General features: G+C 45.6%; 1 protein-coding gene across 1 annotated transcript in view; it reads left to right on the plus strand.

Annotated features, from left to right (window-relative positions):
* HTRA1 (HtrA serine peptidase 1) overlaps window positions 1-19,201 on the plus strand; it is a 58,404-nt gene extending 39,203 nt beyond the window's left edge. Inside the window, exons 6-9 of the mRNA XM_033942307.1 lie at window positions 560-674; window positions 11,323-11,380; window positions 13,414-13,509; window positions 18,422-19,201. Of these exons, the coding sequence (XP_033798198.1) occupies window positions 560-674; window positions 11,323-11,380; window positions 13,414-13,509; window positions 18,422-18,590 (438 nt within the window). The 3' untranslated portion in view covers window positions 18,591-19,201. The remainder of the gene's footprint in view (window positions 1-559; window positions 675-11,322; window positions 11,381-13,413; window positions 13,510-18,421) is intronic.
* Window positions 19,202-19,921: the final 720 nt, after the last annotated feature.

The raw sequence follows: 19,921 nt of genomic DNA on the forward strand, positions 1-19,921 counted from the left end.
AAGAGGCAAGAAAACAGGGGTGGGGGGATGGGACAATGATGGACTAGCCGGAGGGATAGATGTAAGTATGGAGTGAAGCCAGACCTAGGGTTACCAGATTATCCGTGTGGAAAATCTGGACCCCCTAGACCCGCCCCCTACTGCCTGCTCTCATCAGGCAGGAGCGCATCCGGGCATGCATGGATGTGACATGATGTCACACGCATGTGCGTGTGCATTTGGCATCATTGCGTGGCATCTGTGCGTTCGCAGAGGTGCTCCTGGCCAACAGTGATTTGTTCCAAACTTTTCAAAAGGAGGACAGGACATGTCCAGGGAAACCCTAGTTATGTCACAGGGGGAGGAAGGGAGGGATGTGCAGCTTCAGGCAGCCATGGACATTTTTCTGGGCTCACTCAGTGATCGTTATCCCCTGTTGTCAGGCACTTGGGACCTGGGTTGGCCACTGTTGGAACCAGGATACTGGGCTTGATGGACCTTCGGTCTATCCAGTAGAGCAACTCTTACATTCTCTTGGTTTTCCTCACATCTTACTGTACCTGTGTTGTTCTTGTTGCAGGACGGAGAAGTGATTGGCATCAACACTCTGAAAGTCACTGCTGGCATCTCCTTTGCCATCCCATCTGACAAGATTAAGCAGTTCTTGTCTGAATCTCATGATAGGCAGGCAAAAGGTAATTCTTATCTGTACCTCTTTAGGGTGACTTTGGGTCTGGGGCCTCACCAGGCTGGAGACCCCAAAAGCAGTCTCCGTCGGTCCCTCACTAGTGCTCAGAAGTGGGGAAAAGAAGTGTGAGAGGGTAGGAGATCACTACCAGAGGAAGTGATCAGGCAGAGTACGGTACAAGGATTCAAACAGGGATTGGACGGATTCCTGAGGGATAGGGGGATCGTGGGATACCGAGAGAGGTGCTGAGATGTAACACAGGTATAGAAAGCTAACCAGGTAATAAGTATAGGAATCCAACCAGGTCGTGCATGTGCAAGACCGGAGGGTTAGGACTTCGATGGGAAGATAGGACTCAATGGGAAACCAAGGTGGCAAGGGGGCCCCTTCTGGTGACTCAGACAGGCCGTGACCTGTTCGGGCCGCCACGGGAGCGGACTGCCGGGCAGGATGGACCTATGGTCTGACCCGGCGGAGGCACTGCTTATGTTCTTATGTAGGTTCACCCTCTTCTTCCCCCAGGAAAAATCCAAAACAGCCTCTGTGAACAATAAATTAAACTGATTTGTTTGAACTATGTAGATAGGCCTAATCAATAAACAAATTGGCAGGAATAGCTTTTAACAAATCCAATACTTCCCCACTTAAACCAATGCTAGTAGAGATAATTCAAGTGTTTGTATACTATTCAGATATTCAAACCCTCTGTTTATAATCTCTTGAACCTTTAACTCTCAGTTCAAATCCAGCACTTCCAAAACCTCTGAGCCCCTTTCAGTTCGCACTGCCAACACTGTAGTGGTAGGTTCCTGTCACACTTCTTAGCTTAGTCACTAGGTGGGCATGGCTGTGTACCTAGATCACTCCTTCCCTTTCCAATCCAACCTCGCCTAGTCACCAAGTTCTCATCCAATCAATGGAAGCTCGTAGGGGTAGGTGGGTGCTGTTCTTCCCAATCCACACTCCGGTAGCCCTTTCCCCCTTTGAGAGGAGCCTCTGGGGTCCCGGTTACCAGCCCTCAGCAGGGCTTGTCAACCACCAGTAGCAGGGCTACCTCTAGAGGCATGCCTCTGCTCTTCTTGGCCCTCAGGCACTGATTAGAGCCTCCGCAAGCCCTTTTCTTCTGCCTTGAGCTGCTCCCAAAGTCTGTTTGTCTTGAGCCTAGCTCCCAAGGACTGCTGGTCTTCTGCTCTGAGCTCTCTGCTCCCAAGGGCTGCCAATCTATTTCTTCAAGAGTGCCCCTAGTGGTACAAATATGCTGGTACACAGCACACCAGTTCTAAGAAGAGCTCTGTGTCAGCCAGTGACAAAGTTTTCATCCCTGAAGGTACCTCCCAAATGAGTATAATCCACAGGTATGACTTTATGCAGTGGAAACTCATAGATTCTAGACTCTAATTCAGCATGCTAGTTCTCTCCCCCCTCCCACCCTCCTATTTCTTCTATTTTCTGAATTTGTGGAGAGTGGATATCCACATCTGTTATTCTGACTCAGCTCTGCTTAACTCATATCCCCGTATTCATCTGAGCTCACAAGCTTTATTCCCATTCATTAGATAAGAACATAAGAATTGCCGCTGCTGGGTCAGACCAGTGGTCCATCATGCCAGTCCGCTCATGCGGTGGCCCCCAGGTCAAAGTCCAGTGCTCTAAATGAGTCCAGCCTCACCTGCGTACGTTCCAATTTAGCAGGAACTTGTCCAACTTTGTCTTGAAACCCTGGAGGGTGTTTTCCCCTATAATAGACTCCGGAAGAGCGTTCCAGCTTTCTACCACTCTCTGGGTGAAGAAGAACTTCCTTACATTTGTACGGAATCTATCCCCTTTCAACTTTAGAGAGTGCCCTCTCATTCTCCCTATCTTGGAATGGGTGAACAACCTGTCTTTATCTACTTTGTCTTTAGTCCCTGGAGGGTGTTTTCCCCTATAATAGACTCCGGAAGAGCGTTCCAGTTTTCTACCACTCTCTGGGTGAAGAAGAACTTCCTTACGTTTGTACGGAATCTATCCCCTTTTAACTTTAGAGAGTGCCCTCTCGTTCTCCCTACCTTGGAGAGGGTGAACAATCTGTCTTTATCTACTAAGTTTATTCCCTTCAGTATTTTGAATGTTTCGATCATGTCCCCTCTCAATCTCCTCTTTCAAGGGAGAAGAGGCCCAGTTTCTCCATTCTCTCACTGTACGGCAACTCCTCCAGCCCTTTAACCATTTTAGTCGCTCTTCTCTGGACCTTTTCGAGTAGTACCGTGTCCTTCTTCATGTACGGTGACCATAACTTCTTAAAATGCGTAACATTTCACCCAAGTGTTTGAGTGTTCATCCCTTAGTGTGTAATTTGCATATGGAGTTACCCACCCCCTCTGCACACTCAGCCATGTAACTTTTACAAATTGGATATAGTTCTGCTGTAGACAGATAAATTGCTGGTTTCAAACTCATTTTTCACATACAGCTCTTCCCCAGCTCTGTCAGAAGCCCAATCCCAAGTGAACCACATTGATGATCTAGAAATTCATTACAGAAATAGACATGAGAAGTGACAGAAATCTAGGAGAATATCATCAAGGAATTTGGGAGAGGAAAAGATGCTAGGGCTGCAGTCTCGGTGAGATGGTTTGGGTGTGTGGGAGATGCAATGCCTAAGGGTTATGAGGTTGAGATTGAGGCGTGGGAATAACTCTGAGCATTTCTCATAAAGCTGGCAAAGTCTACCTCAATGATTCTTAACCTTATTTGAGTCACAGACCTTTAAAAATCTGATGAAAGCTATGAACCCCTTCCCCAGAAATAGTCACATAAACACAACCTTGCATGCAATGAATACAATGTACTTTATTTATCGTGATTTTAGTTAGAGAATGACATGGGAACAAATTTTTCCCTGTCCCCACGGGAACCCATTTTCCTGTCCCATCCCTGCAAGCTCCATCTTCATCTGCACAAGCCTCAAACACTTTAAAATCCTAAGTGGCAACATTCTAGAGCTCAGATTGTGATGTCATAATGCCTCATTCCACCAATGCCTAAGCTCCGTCCTCATCTGCACAAGCCTCAAACCCTTTAAAATCCTAATAGCAACATTCCAGAGCTCAGATTGTGATGTCATAATGCCTCATTCCACCAATGCCTAAGCTCCGTCCTCATCTGCACAAGCCTCAAACCCTTTCAAATCCTAAGTAGCAACATTGTAGAGCTCAGGTTGTGATGTCATAATGCCTCATTCCACCAATGCCTAAGCTCCGGCCTCATCTGCACAAGCCTCAAACACTTTCAAATCCTAAGTAGCAACATTCTAGAGCTCAGATTGTGATGTCACAATGGCTCATTCCACCAATGCCTAAGCTCCGTCCTCATCTGCACAAGCCTCAAACACTTTCAAATCCTAAGTAGCAACATTCTAGAGCTCAGATTGTGATGTCACAATGGCTCATTCCACCAATGCCTAAGCTCTGTCCTCATCTGCATGAGCCTCAAATGCTTTAAAATCATAAATGTTTGAGGCTTGTGTGGTTAAGGCAGAGCTTACAGGAAACTCGTGGGGATGAGATGGGGAACTTGAGTTCATAGAAACATAGAAATAGACGGCAGATAAGGGCCATGGCCCATCTAGTCTGCCCTCCCCTACCTTTCTCTGTGAATAGATCCCACGTGTCTATCCCATTTGGCCTTAAAATCAGGCACGATGCTGGCCTCAATAACCTGAAGTGGAAGACTATTCCAGCGATCAACCACCCTTTCAGTGAAAAAGAATTTCCTGGTGTCCCCATGCAGTTTTCCACCTCTGATTTTCCACGGATGCCCCCTTGTTGCCGCGGGACCCTTGAAAAAGAAGATATCTTCTTCCACCTCGATGCAGCCCGTGAGATACTTGAATGTCTCGATCATGTCACCCCTCTCTCTGCGTTCCTCGAGTGAGTACAGCTGCAACTTATCTAGCCGTTCCTCGTATGGGAAATCCTTGAGTCCCGAGACCATCCGGGTGGCCATTCTCTGGACCGACTCCAGTCTCAGCACAATCTTACGGTAATGCGGCCTCCAGAATTGCACACAGTATTCCAGGTGGGGCCTCACCATGGATCTATACAATGGCATAATGACTTCAGGCTTACGGCTGATGAAAATCCTGCGTATGCAACCTATGATTTGATTTGCCTTGCCTTGGATGAAGCTTTCTCCACTTGATTGGCGGTCTTCATGTTCTCACTGACGATCACCCCTAAGTCTCGTTCTGCTTCAGTTCTTGTTAGGATCTCGCCATTAAGGGTGTAAGTCGTGCATGGATTTTGGCTGCCCAGTTGCATGACTTTGCATTTTATGGCATTGAAGCTGAGTTGCCAGGACCTAGACCAGCGCTCCAGTAGGAGTAGGTCGTGCATCATGTTGTCGGACATTGAATTTATGTCTGTTGTGCTTTTGCCCACTACATTGCTTAGTTTGGCGTCATCGGCGAATAATGTTATTTTACCTCGCAGCCCTTCTGCCAAGTCTCTTATAAAGATGTTGAATATGATCGGGCCCAGGACCGAGCCCTGCGGCACTCCACTGATTACCTCCATCATTTCGGAGGGGGTGCTGTTCACCACTACCCTCTGAACCCTGCCTCCAAGCCAGTTCCCAACCCATTTCGTCAATGTGTCGCCCAATCCTATAGAACTCATCTTGCTCAGCAACCTGTGGTGTGGTACGCTATCAAATGCTTTACTGAAGTCCAGGTATACGATGTCCAGGGACTCCCCAACATCCAGCTTCCTCGTCACCCAGTCAAAGAAGCTGGTCAGGTTGGATTGGCAGGATCTCCCCTTAGTAAATCCATGTTGACGGGGATCCCGTAGATTCTCCTCGTTCAGGATCGCATCCAATTGGCGTTTGATTAGAGTTTTCATTAGTTTGCTCACTATTGACGCACACGACTTGATGAAACCCAGTCAACACGGATTCAGGAAAGGGAAATCATGTTTGACGAATTTACTCCAATTTTTTGAGACCGTGAACGAGCAAATTGATAGTGGGAAGCCGGTGGACATAATATACTTGGACTTCCAGAAAGCGTTCGACAAAGTTCCACATGAAAGACTTCTCAGGAAACTACAAAGCCATGGCATAGAGGGGGATATACAAAGATGGATAGGCAAATGGCTGGAAAACCGAAAGCAGAGAGTGGGCATAAATGGGAAGTTCTCCGACTGGGAGAAAGTGACTAGTGGTGTACCCCAGGGCTCGGTACTTGGGCCGATCCTTTTTAATATTTATATCAATGATCTGGAGGAAGGAACATCCAGTGAGATCATCAAGTTTGCAGACGATACAAAACTATGCCGGGCGATCAGATCGCATGAGGATAGAGAGAAACTCCAGAGCGACTTGTGTCGGTTAGAAACATGGGCGGAGAAATGGCAGATGAAGTTCAATGTGGAGAAATGCAAGGTAATGCATTTAGGAAATAAGAATAAGGAATACGAGTATACAATGTCAGGTGCAACTCTGGGGAAGAGTGAACAAGAAAAGGACCTGGGTGTACTGATAGATAGGACCCTGAAGCCGTCGGCACAATGTGCGGCAGCGGCAAAGAAGGCAAATAGAATGTTGGGCATGATAAAGAAAGGAATCTCGAGTAGATCGGAGAAAGTTATAATGCCGCTTTATAGGGCAATGGTCAGACCACACTTGGAATACTGCGTCCAACATTGGTCTCCCTACCTAAAGAAGGATATAAAACTGCTGGAGAGGGTGCAGAGACGAGCAACAAAACTGGTGAAGGGTATGGAAAAACTGGAATACGAGGACAGACTTATAACACTAGGATTATTCTCCCTTGAGAAAAGGAGACTGCGTGGGGATATGATCGAGACCTTCAAAATACTGAAAGGAATCGACAAAATAGAGCAGAGAAGATTATTTACGTTGTCCAATTTGACACGGACTAGAGGACATGTAATGAAGCTAAGGGGGGACAGGTTCAGGACTAATGTCAGGAAGTTCTGCTTCACTCAGAGAGTGGTTGACACCTGGAATGCCCTCCCAGATGAGATTATTGCGGAATCGACCGTCCTAGGCTTCAAGAGCAAACTAGATGCATATCTCCTTAAGAGAGGCATGTAAGGATATGGTGGACTATAAATTACGACAGGTGTACACCTGGCAGGGCCTCCGCGTGTGCGGATCGCCGGACTTGATGGACCGAAGGTCTGATCCGGAGATGGCATTTCTTATGTTCTTATGTTCTTATGATGTGAGGCTCACTGGTCTGTAATTTGCTATCTCCATCCTGGAGCCTTTCTTGTGGAGTGGAATGACGTTAGCTGTCTTCCAGTCCATCGGGACATTATCTGTACTAAGGGAGAGATTGAAGAGCGCGGATAGCGGTTCCGCCAAGACATCACACAACTCCCTGAGCACCCTGGGGTGTAGGTTGTCAGGTCCCATTGCCTTGTTAACCTTGATCTTTGACAGCTCGCAGTAGACGCTGCTGGGTGTAAACTTGAAATTACTAAACGGGTCAACTGATTCAACCCTTATCTGTAGCTGAGGGTCGATTCCCGGCGCTCGCGGGTGAAGACCGAGCAGAAGTATTCATTTAACAGTTGGGCTTTTTCCGAGTCCTTCTCTACATAGTCACCGTCTGGTTTTCTGAGACGTACTATCCCGCCTGAGTTCTTATTTCTGTCACTGTTATACCTGAAGAAAGATTTATCTCCTTTCTGGATGTTCTTTGCTAGAGACTCCTCCATGCGGAATTTGGCCTCCCTAACTGCTGTTTTGACGGCTTTTGACTTGGCCAGATAGACTTCCCTAGAGTCCTGTTTCTCTGATTGTTTGTAAGAGATGAATGCTTTTTTCTTCTCCTTGATGAGGTCCGAGATCTCCGTAGAGAACCACTGTTCCTACTCTGTTTACTTAATGATTTAACATAGCGGTTTGTTGCTTCCTGTATGGTGGCTTTCAAAGTCGACCACATTTCTTCCACGTTGTCGGTTTCTGCTTGGCTTTGTAGCACCTGGTGAACGAAGTCTCCCATGTCTTGGAAGTTTGTGTCCTTGAATTTGAGGACCTTGGTCAGCGTGGTAGATTTAGTGAAACCTTTCCTGAGATTGAACCATACCATGTTGTGGTCACTGGAAGCCAATGTGTCTCCCACCGAGACCTCTGTGACACTTTCTCCATTGGTAAGTATCAGGTCCAGTACTGCCTGATCCCTTGTTGGTTCCAACACCAGTTGCCTGAGTCTTGCTCCCTTCATAGAGTTTAATAGCCTCCTGCTGCTGCCGGAAGCAGATGAAAGCGTGTCCCAATCCACATCAGGCATGTTGAAGTCACCTAACAATACTGTGTCCCCATGCAAGGTGATATTCTCTATATCTCCGATTAATTCCATATCTAGGTCATCCTGTTGTCTTGGGGGTCTGTATATTACGCCAAGATACAGGCATTTGTCCTTCCCTCTGGCCAAATTTACCCAAGGGGATTCCCCAGTGTAGTGGACATCTGTGATTCTGGTGACCTTAATGTCATCTTTAGTATATAATGCTACACCTCCTCCCATTTTGCCCTCCCTGTCCCTGCGTTATTCTCTAATACACAAAGAATGATTAAACTTTAAAGTAAACAATCTAAAAGAAAGCCACTCTTTTTTATGCAAAATTAAAGGCCACTCATTATAAACTCATTAAAAAATAGAAAACAGATCCACTACTACATCTGCTCTCTCGTTATCTGCGAGAAAGATCAACAGTACCCGGGTGTATAGTGAATATAAATGTTAGTTTTCATCCGACCCTCACGGACCCCCCTGAAACCCATCCAGAGAGGTGGCTTCTGGGTCATGCCAGTGGCAGTAAGTTCACCTTGTTGCTGCTCACCAGCTGGGCTGGGAACGAGGTAAGTGGAGGAGTCAAGATAGCCAGACAGACTCCCTCAGTTTAAAAAAAACAAACATCTGGACGTCTAGCATTAATGTCTCAAAATCATATGGTAAAGTGAGTAATGAACCTCAAACCCCCAGCCACGTATTGCTGGGCTGATGAATCTTATTTACTCACTAAAGCTGCTGTTTCAATGCTAATCCGTCTCAAAGACTTCACACTTCAACCGTTTCACTTCCATCCGCTTTGTCATTGCAGCTTCAGCATTTTCCAAAAAGCCCAAGCATGGAACAAGCACTTTTGGTGGCTTCTTTCGATGCGAGTCAGATCAAAAGTGTTTGTGATTGGATGGATTAGCATTGAAACAGCAGCTTTAGTGAGTAAATAAGATTCATCAGCCCAGCAATACGTGGCTGGGGGGTTGAGGTTCATTACTCACTTTACCATTTAATTGCCTACCCCTGGTTTAGTATATCATTGCATTTGTTGTCTAAGTTTATCAAGAGCCAGAGTAATGCAGGGAGGTTGGCTTAGGCAGGGTTCGGTTATGTGCTGGAGGTGTGTTCATTCTCCTGCTGTCTTTGCTGGTCCACTTTTGCCGGCAGAGGCTGGCTGGCGTTTCGCTGTGTGGCTGCGTTACTTTTTACGCTCATATAGGCAAAGAAAGTGACGCTGTGGAGTCCATTGCCCTGGCGCCAGCTGGCTTCTGTTGGCGGGGGTGGACCAGCGGGGACGGCGGGAGGGTCGGTGCGCCTCCGGTGCATGACTGAACCCTGCCTAGGCTAAGTTCTTTGCATTACTCTGATTCCTGATAAGTAAAGTGTTTCCAAGAGCACAATATATTAGAGTATAAGCCAGCTTCGAACTATTCATACTAGGCAGGAGCAGGTGTGGGGCCAATGCAGTGACTTCCCTTTCCAGTGCGGTTATTCAGTTGCCATACTTACAACGCACGGGGATCTCAGGCCCCTTCCCCTTTTGAATAGATATTAACAATATATCTGAGACACAGTTGTGGGAGAAGAGCTAGCACTGGGGTTTTTTTTAATGCCAACCAATCTCCTACATAATTGCAGGTATTAACCTCATCAGTTCTGAGGCTTTTTTCCTTCCTATAGTTACCTGTCTGTTTGACATGTCTATATCCTAGTATTACAACTGTTTAACTCACTTAGGTTTCTTAACTGATGTATTCCAATTTTAATTGATTGTTTTTATTATGTCATTTCAATTTTATTGATTGTATGTATTTTATCTCATTGTGAACCGCTTTGAACCTTTTCTGGTATAGCGGTATACAAAAATAAATTATTATTATTTTGAGATGTTGATTCTCGTTGAGCAAGATTTTTTGTTTCTGACATTGTGCGATTACCCCTAGCATTAAGCAGAGCCTTTCTGGACGTTCCGCAGTATGGAAGCCTCTGTAGAAGGGTCTTCCAACAAGAAGAACAACAGAAATCCTAAGGGAATAGCATCTCATGCTGTGACTCTCAAAGCACAAAAATCCTCTTCTTTGAGTTTTCAGAGCCATGAATTCCACATTAGAACTATCTCCCTTAAGCGAATATACAAAATCCTCAATTCAAGCAGCTTTACAGAACTGCTGAAGCCAGTAACCTGGAGAGGAAAATAATTCTGATTGATTTCTGTGGGATGATGGGGGATTCCAATGTTCAATGAATCTTTCAAAGGTTTCACAGTGCAGAATTTCAGCAGAGAGCTGCTATTGTTTCTGATGTCATGCACACCATGTGGACTCTTCCCACTACAAAGAGCAGAAAGCTACCATTGGCTCTTCCGAAAAGACTCCTCCCCCTGCCAGGAGCAGGGAGCTACCATTGGCTCTTCTGAAAAGACTCCGCCCCCCCCCTGCCAAGAGCAGGGAGCTACCATTGGCTCTTCTGAAAAGCCTCCTCCCCCTGCCAAGAGCAGAAAGCTACCATTGGCTCTTCTGAAAAGACTCCGCCCCCTACCAAGAGCAGAGAACAATTATTGGCTCTTTTGAGAGATTTAGAAGTTTGTTTTTTTCAGCCTGAGAACACTGTAGAAAAAGACTTGAAAACTGCAGTTGGAAAAAGTCCCCTGCGTGTGGCAATTTTACTGCTGAGGATTAGGAATATCAGACAGTGAAATAATGGATGAGAAAATGCAAAGGGAAACCAGTGACATGCTGGGATGTGCCCCAAAGGATGACTGGGCCCTTCTGAGCTGGGCTATGAAAGCAGCATTGCCAATGAACTGGACCTTGTGCAGTGCCAGATTCAACTCTGGCCACCTTCTTGGGCGGAGTGGATAGACGGACCTTTGTGATGCGGTATATTGGAGGTAGCACGCTTCAGCAACGGGTCCTTGGGCATAAGAGATGCGGCAGACCCAGCATATCACTGGTCTCCCTCCTCCTCATCGCATCTATTGTGAAGTTAGCTGGATGCAGTGGCGTAGTGAGGATGGTTCCTCTTCCCAACTCTCCCTGTCACACGCACCCCCTTTCCCTTGCCCTGTACCTCTTTAATTTTTCCAATACGAGCAGCATCACGAACTTTCTGTCCGCGTCATGTCGGCTCTCCCTCTGATGTCACTTTCTAGACGTGGGGCCCAGAAGTGATGTCAAAGAGAGCCAAGTTCATGATGTAGAAGGGAGGCAGGGGGGTCGGGAAGGGCAGAGAGGAGGACACTTGGGGCGGATCGCTCCCCCCCTTTCCCCACTTAGGCTCCTCTTTCTTTTCTGTACCTAAGCAATGTCTCTGTCCAGTGAAATGACCGATCCTGTATTCTGCTTTGATTTTCAAACAGGGAAAACGGTTACCAAAAAGAAATACATTGGAATCCGCATGATGCCATTGAGCCCCGGGTGAGTCTCATTTTTAAGACGTTTTTCTAACAAGTTTCTCTAAATCTCAAGGGGGCATGTTTTGGGTGGGACTAGGACAGACGTACGATTTTGACGCTCTTCTGTGACATTGGACCATTGGGGAAAAAACATTGGTTTTGGTTAGACTTGTTTCAATAACAAAAAGGTGCCCAATTCATCAGATGACCACTAGAAGGATAAAGATATGGCCCTCCCTTACTTCCCCAGTGGTGACTGACCCCCTCCCACCTCCCTAAGAGGTGCAAGTCACAGTACTTACCAGGTCCTATAATAATAATAATAACTTTATTTTTCTATACCGCCAACACCCAAAAGGTTCTAGGCGGTTCACAGAATAAAGAGGACTGGACATTCCAGAGATGATACAAAGCACATAGAAAGGCAGTAGAATAGTTCAATAATGAGAAATACAGTAAGAACTTGGACATAGTCATCAATCAAGTAATACATTTTTTGAACAAATAACTCTTAACCAATTTTCTAAAGGTGCAATAAGATGCAGATTGTTGAATCAAGTCATCTAACCATACTTGAACTTTACCTGCTTGATAAGCCAAAGATCGATCAGAGATAATGGCCATTCATCCCTATCCCTATGAGTTCCTGTCCCTGTGGGACTTGCAGGCGGGACTTGCAGAGAATCAGCTTCCTGGGCAGGCCAGAGGTAGAAGGCTTACCTCATTGCTGCTTCAGGATTCAATTACAGCATCTGGGGCCGGGGAGGAGGTAGGTAGGGAGTCGTGAGCTAGAGAGGTCATGAGGTGAAGCAGTGTTGGAGGAGGGAAGGGAGGGAGCTGGAGAAACAGCATGAAGGGAGGGAGGGAGGACCACTGGCCTGACCCAGCAGCGGCAATTCTTATGTTCAATTCTTTATGGAGGAGCCTAGTGGTCGGTGGACCCAGGCCCATATCCCCCTCTCGCTGCTACACTTGTAATGGAAAGTGTGAGTGCCCCCAAAACCACAAAATACTTCTGAACCCACATATAGGTGGCACCTTCAGGCATAAGGAGGTCATGATGTGATGTGAAGTTCACTGCAGGGCCCCCTAGGCTGCTCCGGCCCCCAGACATGCCAAGGGCTTGTTTTTGTGGGTTATTCCCAAAGACACATTGAACGCAAAACCATCTAAAACTTGGTGATTTTCAAGCCAAAAAGACAGATGTTTTTGTAGTTCAAAAAAGATCATATGTGGCACTGCATTTTTGGATAATTTTTTTTTTTTTTTTTTACATAATTTGACTTGGATATCATATTGAAATTTGGCTTGGATATCATATTGAAATTTGGCTTGGATATCATATTGAAAATGCCCTTCGACATATGATTTACCTTAAACATGGCTGGAGCAAATGCGCATGAAGCATGACTGTAGAATATGTGTAATGCCACTGAGCTTGGAGAAAGTGAGTCTGAAGCCTGGCAGCTGTAGATGATATGTGATATCTTTCAAGTGAGTCAGCAAATAGCATGGCCATTGGATATAGAAGCAGGGAGGCCATTAGATATAAATGATGTCATTAGACCTGGAGTAAATGAGCACAGCGCATGGCCATAGGGTATGGATGACAACTGTAAATGGTGTCCATAGAATATGCATGTTATTGCCATACCTGAAGTGAATATAAAGGTATAGCAGTCACAGAACACATGTAAGGATGGGCAGGGGAGGGCTTCAATGGCTGGGAGGGTGTAGATGGGCTGGAGTAAGTCTTAACAGATATTTCGGCAGTTGGAACCCAAGCACAGTACCGGGTAAAGCTTTGGATTCTTGCCCAGAAATAGCTAAGAAGAAAAAAAAAAAAAAATTTAAATTGAATCAGGTTGGGCAGACTGGATAGACCATTCGGGTCTTTATCTGCCGTCATCTACTATGTTACTATGTTACTATATGTTACTATGTAAGGAGATCACTATAAGCATCTTAATGATATCAAGAAACGCAGAACATAAATTTGTGAAGACTTGGTGAGCCTTTCACTCTGCAATTGATTTTCTCATTCTCTATTTCCAGCAAGGTCAAAGACCTGAAGGAACACCTGAAAGACTTCCCAGATATCACATCTGGGACCTACGTCATTGAAGTCATGCCCAATACTCCTGCTGCAGCGTAAGTGGGGGGGGGGGGAGGGATTTATGGGTTGACTGGAAATCAGCCTCTGCTGCTCCCATTTGGGGCTGTCCTCTTCCTTTTTGAGATTACTTTCGAAGCAGAAATCAGTACTTTTCTGTGCTAAATACTGATGTTTTAGTGACATCTTCTAAAGAGCTAGAGTTTTAGTGGTAAGGCTAAAGAGGCTAGGGCTCTTCACTTTGAAAAAGAGACAGCTGAGGGGAGATAGGTTAAGGGGCCTATAAAATTTTTAGTGGCATGGAATGAGTAGACATGAATCACTTGTTTACTCTTTCCAAAAATTCAAGGAGTAAGGGGCATACAATGAAGCTAAGTAGTAATGTAAAACAAATTGGAGAAATATTTGAATGCACTCAACATATAATTAAACTCTGGAATTTGTTGTTAGAGAATGTGGTAAAAGTGGTTAGCATAGCAGGGTTTAAAAATGGTTTGGACAAATTTCTTAAATCCATAATCAACACTGGAAAATCTACTGTTTATGGCTGGGATAAGCAGCATAAAATCTGTTTTACTCTTATGGGATCTTGCCAGCTTCTTGTGACCTGGCTTGGCCACTGGTTGAAATGGGATACTGAGCTTAATAGACCCAGTAAGGCAATGCTTTTGTATTAATAAGTATAGAACTGTTTCTTTAGAAGCATTTTTTTTTCAATTTTTCAAGTCAGGCTGCCATTGAAATTGGCTTATAAATGCAGGGCGAAAACAGGAAAACATCAGTTAGGAAGTCAGACCTTTTGATGAGAATCAGATAAAAACTCCTCTTCAATAATTCTCCTTTTTTGCTTCTCTCAAATTTAAAGCTTGCTTTAATCCCAAGAGTCTGCCAGTCCTGATGACCTAAGTACTCTGATCTTGGGCCCCAACCATCTTCCCAGGACAGGAGAGTGAGAAACCTAAGGCAGGGGAGCTTACGAGTATTGCTGGAGCCTCTTTCCAGTGTCGAGGACTGAGAACCAACTGTCTTCCCATTCGCTCTAACTTCAATGCTCAGAGCCTGCAAAGACTCTGATGTCTGTGGTGGTGGTGGTTGGTCATCCGTAGTTTTTGCAGCCCATAAAAGTTTGGTCTTGGTTGTTTTGGGCTTCATTTCTTGACTCGGCTACTCTTTTTTCTTATTTCAGTTCTCTCTGGTTTTGTTTTCTTTCCTGACTTGTCTTTGTCTTTTTTCGTTTAGTTGGTTTTCTCCTAGAGATTTCTTCCCTTCGTTCTTGGCTCTCTTTTCCTCCTGACCTCATTTTGGGCATTTTTCCTTCCCCACCTTCTGCACTCTTTTCCCACACACTCCTCGTGTGCTTTTCTCTCCATCTATGCTCTCCCCCTTCTTCCTGCAATAGTGATCCCACAATGCTCTCTTCTCTCCTTCTGTACCATCTCTTAAGTCTTCTTGCTATCTGCAGCCTTCCCCTCTTGCTGTTTTCCCATGATACATATTCCAGAACATGCAATATGAGGTAGGGGCCTGAATCAAACTGCAAATGTAGATCACCATTACTAACCTCCCAACCCCAAAGAGCTTACAGGTATTTGTAAGTAGATGAGTGATACTTGGGGACAGGTGGAAATTCCTAGTCCTTCAATGCTTTCCATCTCTCTTTCCTGTCAGCCCTCAGTCTTCTCTTTTCAGTCCCCATTATACTCATATCTACCCCACTTTTTCTTCCCAACCCTGCTTTTCCCTCTGTATTTTGTCATCTCCTTGAACCTACCCTGACCTCTACCAATTTCAGAAAGGAAGGACAGCAGGAAAAAGATGTGTAAACATGCAAATAGCTCCAAAAGGCAGGCGTATACCACTGTAGGGAGATGCACGGAAAATTCTTGATTCATTTTTGAGTCATTTCAGTAAGTTTTTTCTAATTTGTGAACATTTTAACTCATGTTAATTGAATTAACGTGTTAATTCATAGGCTTAAAAATATATGCAAAAGATTTAGTATTGCATTAAGTTTTTAAAGGCCTGTCAAATCAAATTACAGACCAATCGCAAATATCCCCTTCCTAGCAAAGTTGACTGAGAAGGTGGTATTCAATCAAATATCTGAATTCATAGAAAAACCCAACATTTTACATCCAAATCAAACAGGCTTCAGGCAGCATCATTCTACGGAACACTCCTTAATTGGCATGTTTACCTCCATACTTTACTACCTGGATCATCACAAATCTGTTCTCCTAATATCTATTGATCTCTCATCTGCTTTTGACACAATTGATCATAACCTCCTTTTAGAAAGACTACAGACTATTGGCATCACGGATCAGGTCCTCTCTTGGTTTAGATCCTGTTTCTCTAATCGATCCTCGATTGTGTCTTTCAACAATAGTACCTCAGAATGTTTCTCAGCAACACATGGTATTCACCAAGGGTCCATTCTCTCACCTCTTTTATTTAATATTTTTCTTGCACCCCTGATGACTCTCTGCCAATCCATTGGCTTTAATGTATTCGCTTACGCAGATGATATTCAGCTTTTACACCCGTTAGACTCCAATAACCCTCTTGAAACAACAGCAATCAATAAGAAACTCGAACAGATTCACCAATGGCTTGATGCTAATAGATTAGCTCTCAATGTTAATAAATCAATTGTTATGCTCTTCCCCTGGAAAGATGATCCTAAGCTCAAGTTCCCAATTACTATCAAGGGTTCCATCCTTCAGTCGATCAGTAGCATTAAGATCCTAGAGGTTATTTTTGATTACAAACTAACTTATCATGAACATATTAGTAGTATTGTTAAATCAACCTTCTTTAGACTACGTCAAATTCGTTCAGTTTCGAAATTCTTATGCCCTAAGTCACTTAACACACAGTTCTTCAACCGCTGGTTCACGGACCGGTGTCGGTCCACAGAAAATTCCTGCCGGTCCACGCAGGACCGGCGAGATCAACATCTTCAATTTCCTGCCGGTCCACACAGGACCAGCAAGATCGAGGAGCTGTAGTTCGCGCAGGGCCGGAGAGATAATGGGGAGCCTCAGACTGTGCTTTCTTCCCTCCCAGCCGCTCTCCTTACAAGCGCAGCGATTCAGGAAGGAAGCCTTGGAGCTTTTGCTGATTCGGGCCGCCTCTGATGATACAACTTCCGCTTTCCTCAGAGGCGGTGCGACCCAACAAAGGACCCGCTGGCAAGTAAGGAGAGTTGCTGGGAGGGGAGAAAGCTGCTGGGCATGGTGAAAAAAAAAGGAGACAGCTGTTACTGGACCTGGAGAGGGAGGAGAGATGCTGCTGGGAGGGGAGGAGGGAAAGGAGTCTGGGAAGCTGCTGGGCAAGGGGGAAAAGGGACAGCTGCTACTGGACCTGGAGAGGGAGAAGGAGAGATGCTGCTGGGAGGGGAGGAGGGAAAGGAGTCTGGGAAGCTGCTGGGCATGGTGAAAAAAAAGGGATAGCTGCTACTAGACTTGGAGAGGGAGAAGGAGAGATGCTGCTGGGAGGGGAGGAGGGAAAGGAGTCTGGGAAGCTGCTGGGCATGGTGAAAAAGGGATAGCTGCTACTGGACCTAGAGAGGGAGAAGGAAAGATGCTGCTGGGGGGGGAGGGAAAGGAGTCTGGGAAGCTGCTGGGCAAGGGGAAAAAAGGGACAGCTGCTACTGGACCTGGAGGGAGGGAGAAGGAGAGATGCTGCTGAGAGGGGAGGAGGGAAAGGAAAGGGAAGAGAGTTACTGCTGGACAGGGGGAGGAGGGAAGGGAGAATAAAAAAGGAAGGAAACAGCTTGCAGGGAGATTAGAGGAGGGGAAGGGGAGAGACAGGAATGAGATGGGAAGGGGGGTCAGCAGAGAAATTGAGAGGGACAAAGATGCTAGATCTGGTGTAGGAGAGATAAAAATGAAGAGAGCAGTGAAGCTGGAATGAATCATGTAAAAAGGAGAGGGGCATAGGCTGGACGGAAAGGGGAGGGGGGCATAGAAAAAAGACAAATACCATATGGAAGGGGGAGAGGTCAGACAGTAGATGGAAGGGGCAGATGCTGGATTGAAGAGACAGAGAGGGCAGACGCTGGAAGGAAGAGAGTGAAAAGAAGATGAAAGCAGAAACCAGAGACAACAAAAGGTAGAAACAAATAATTTTATTTCTATTTTGTGATTAGAATATATCAGATTACTCAGGTCTAATGACAAACATCGATTAATAGTTAATACACGGCAGCAATTCATCTTTTCTGTCACAACCCCCCAAATATGGAATTCCCTCCCTATTTACTTATGGGAAGAACGCAATTTAGACAGATTCATGAGCAAGTTAAAATGCTTTCTTTTTAAAGATGCATTTGACGGCTAGAAATCTAGATTAGAAGCCTTAATTGAATCTTATTTCTTAATTTTTTTGAAGCCCACTGCTCTCCCCCCTCCTATTGTTTTTTCCCTTACTTGTCTTATTTACTATCAATAACTTGTATTTCTTTCCCCATTTTTTCATTTTGTGTTATATGTTCTGTCAGGTTAGTCGTATTTATTTGGTTTGTTTCCCCCAGAAATTTGTAATTTTACTGTTTTGTACATCGCTTAGAATTTTGAATAAGCGATTAATCAAATCCATAATAAACTTGAAACTTAATGAATTCACATCTCTACCCTGCTGCCTCCAGAAGTGCAAGAAGGAAGCCCTGATCCAATAAGCACAGCTGGAGGAGACCTTGTGGCAGGGTGGGAAGAAATTGAGTGAGTGCACAAAGAGCCGGAAGAGGGAGGAATATGTGCTCAGTCCAGAGAGATGGCAGGCTGGAGGCCGGCTTTAGGTCTGGGTCTTGTCTTATGTCTGCATGCTGTCCAAGGCAGGCAACCCTTTTCCCTCCAAAGTCAGAGCCCTTCACCCTACTTATATGGATGCAGTATTTGTTGTGGGTGCTGTGTGTGTAACTCTATTCTGGTCCCTTCCTTTTTTCAGAGCGGGGCTGAAGGAGCATGATGTGATTATAAGCATTGATGGGGAGATGGTGAGTTCAGCCAATGATGTCAGCAATGCCATTAAGAAGAACGACGTACTGCGATTGGTGGTCCGCAGAGGCAACGAGGACATTGCATTGACTGTGGTCCCACAGGAAATGGAGCCTTAAAATGAGATGTGAGCTGGTTCTCACATGCCCTGCTCCCAGGATTTTTTACACTGGCCCCTAAGTTGGTGCAGGAACTTGGACCCAGACACTGCAAGCATTAGCAGAAAGTATTAGAGGAAAACTCCAGTTTCCTGTGTACTGTATTGAGTTGCAGCACTCTTTTGTCCGTGGAACCATAAGCAGCGGAATGCTATTTGGTTTGGGGGGCCCACGAGCTCCGCCCTAGCCCCAGCGAAATCCTGTGGCACAGCCTGTCAACAGCTCCCGACTCCACCTCCTCCCGATATTGTACTTTAAATCTTAGGGGCAGCTGTCACACAGAATCAGTAAGGAGGCCTGCCCCCGGAAGTAGACTGAAGGGTTCCGGGGAAGGCCTACTCGTTGACACTGCGGGGTGGCTTCCCTAAAGATATAAAGTACAACATTGGAAAACTGGTGGGAGGGCGGACACCAACCATTGATCGCCTATTTTTGGGGAGGCCATGGCCCTTGTGACCTCCCCTGTTCCGACGCCTATACGTGGAATTCAGGAACTTAGGGTATTCTCAGAATTTCTGTAACAAGCTTGATGAGGAACTACAGGGCTCATTCACATTAGCAACAAAGGTGCAGAAAACAAAGCCAAACAAGAAAGCACAAAGGGCCTCCAAGAGTGGGTTAATGAGGGTCCCGACACAGGCCGTGTTTCAGCAGAACGCCTGCATCAGGGATTATCAATCTCAGTTACACTGTCAGGGTGGTGTCCTCTATTCATTTTGGCACAGAAAGAACACAGGACACCAACCTGGTTTATCACTAATATAATCCTGGTGGCAGGGCTCTAGCCAGCTCTTTGGGGTCAGGTCGGCTGTTCACCTCACCCTGCACCAGGGCTCATAAAAAGTTAAGATGTGGATTTTTTTCACAACAACAGAGAACACTCCCAGGTCTTGAATCACACACAACCTCTGCTCATAGTATTCCCTTGAGCTTGGGCATAGGCCAGATCACTCCGGTAGGCCAGAGGGTTTCATTCACCCTATTTGAATTCTTCACTCTTCCTTCGGATGAAATGACAGCTGAGATCATAGAAACATAGAATATGACGGCAGAAAAGGGCTGTAGCCCATCAAGTCTGCCCACGCCAATGACCCACCCCCAGACTTCACCCGGCTAGAGATCCCACATACATATCCCATTTCTTTTTGAAATCGAGCACGCTGCTGGCGTCAATCACCTGCAATGGAAGTTCATTCCAATGATCGACTACCCTTTCGGTGAAGAAATACTTCCTGGTGTCGCCATGAAATTGCCCACCTTTGATTTTCAGTGGATGACCTCTTGTGGTTGAA

The sequence above is a fragment of the Geotrypetes seraphini genome, chromosome 4 (assembly GCF_902459505.1).
Source record: "Geotrypetes seraphini chromosome 4, aGeoSer1.1, whole genome shotgun sequence".
NCBI lineage: Eukaryota > Metazoa > Chordata > Amphibia > Gymnophiona > Dermophiidae > Geotrypetes > Geotrypetes seraphini.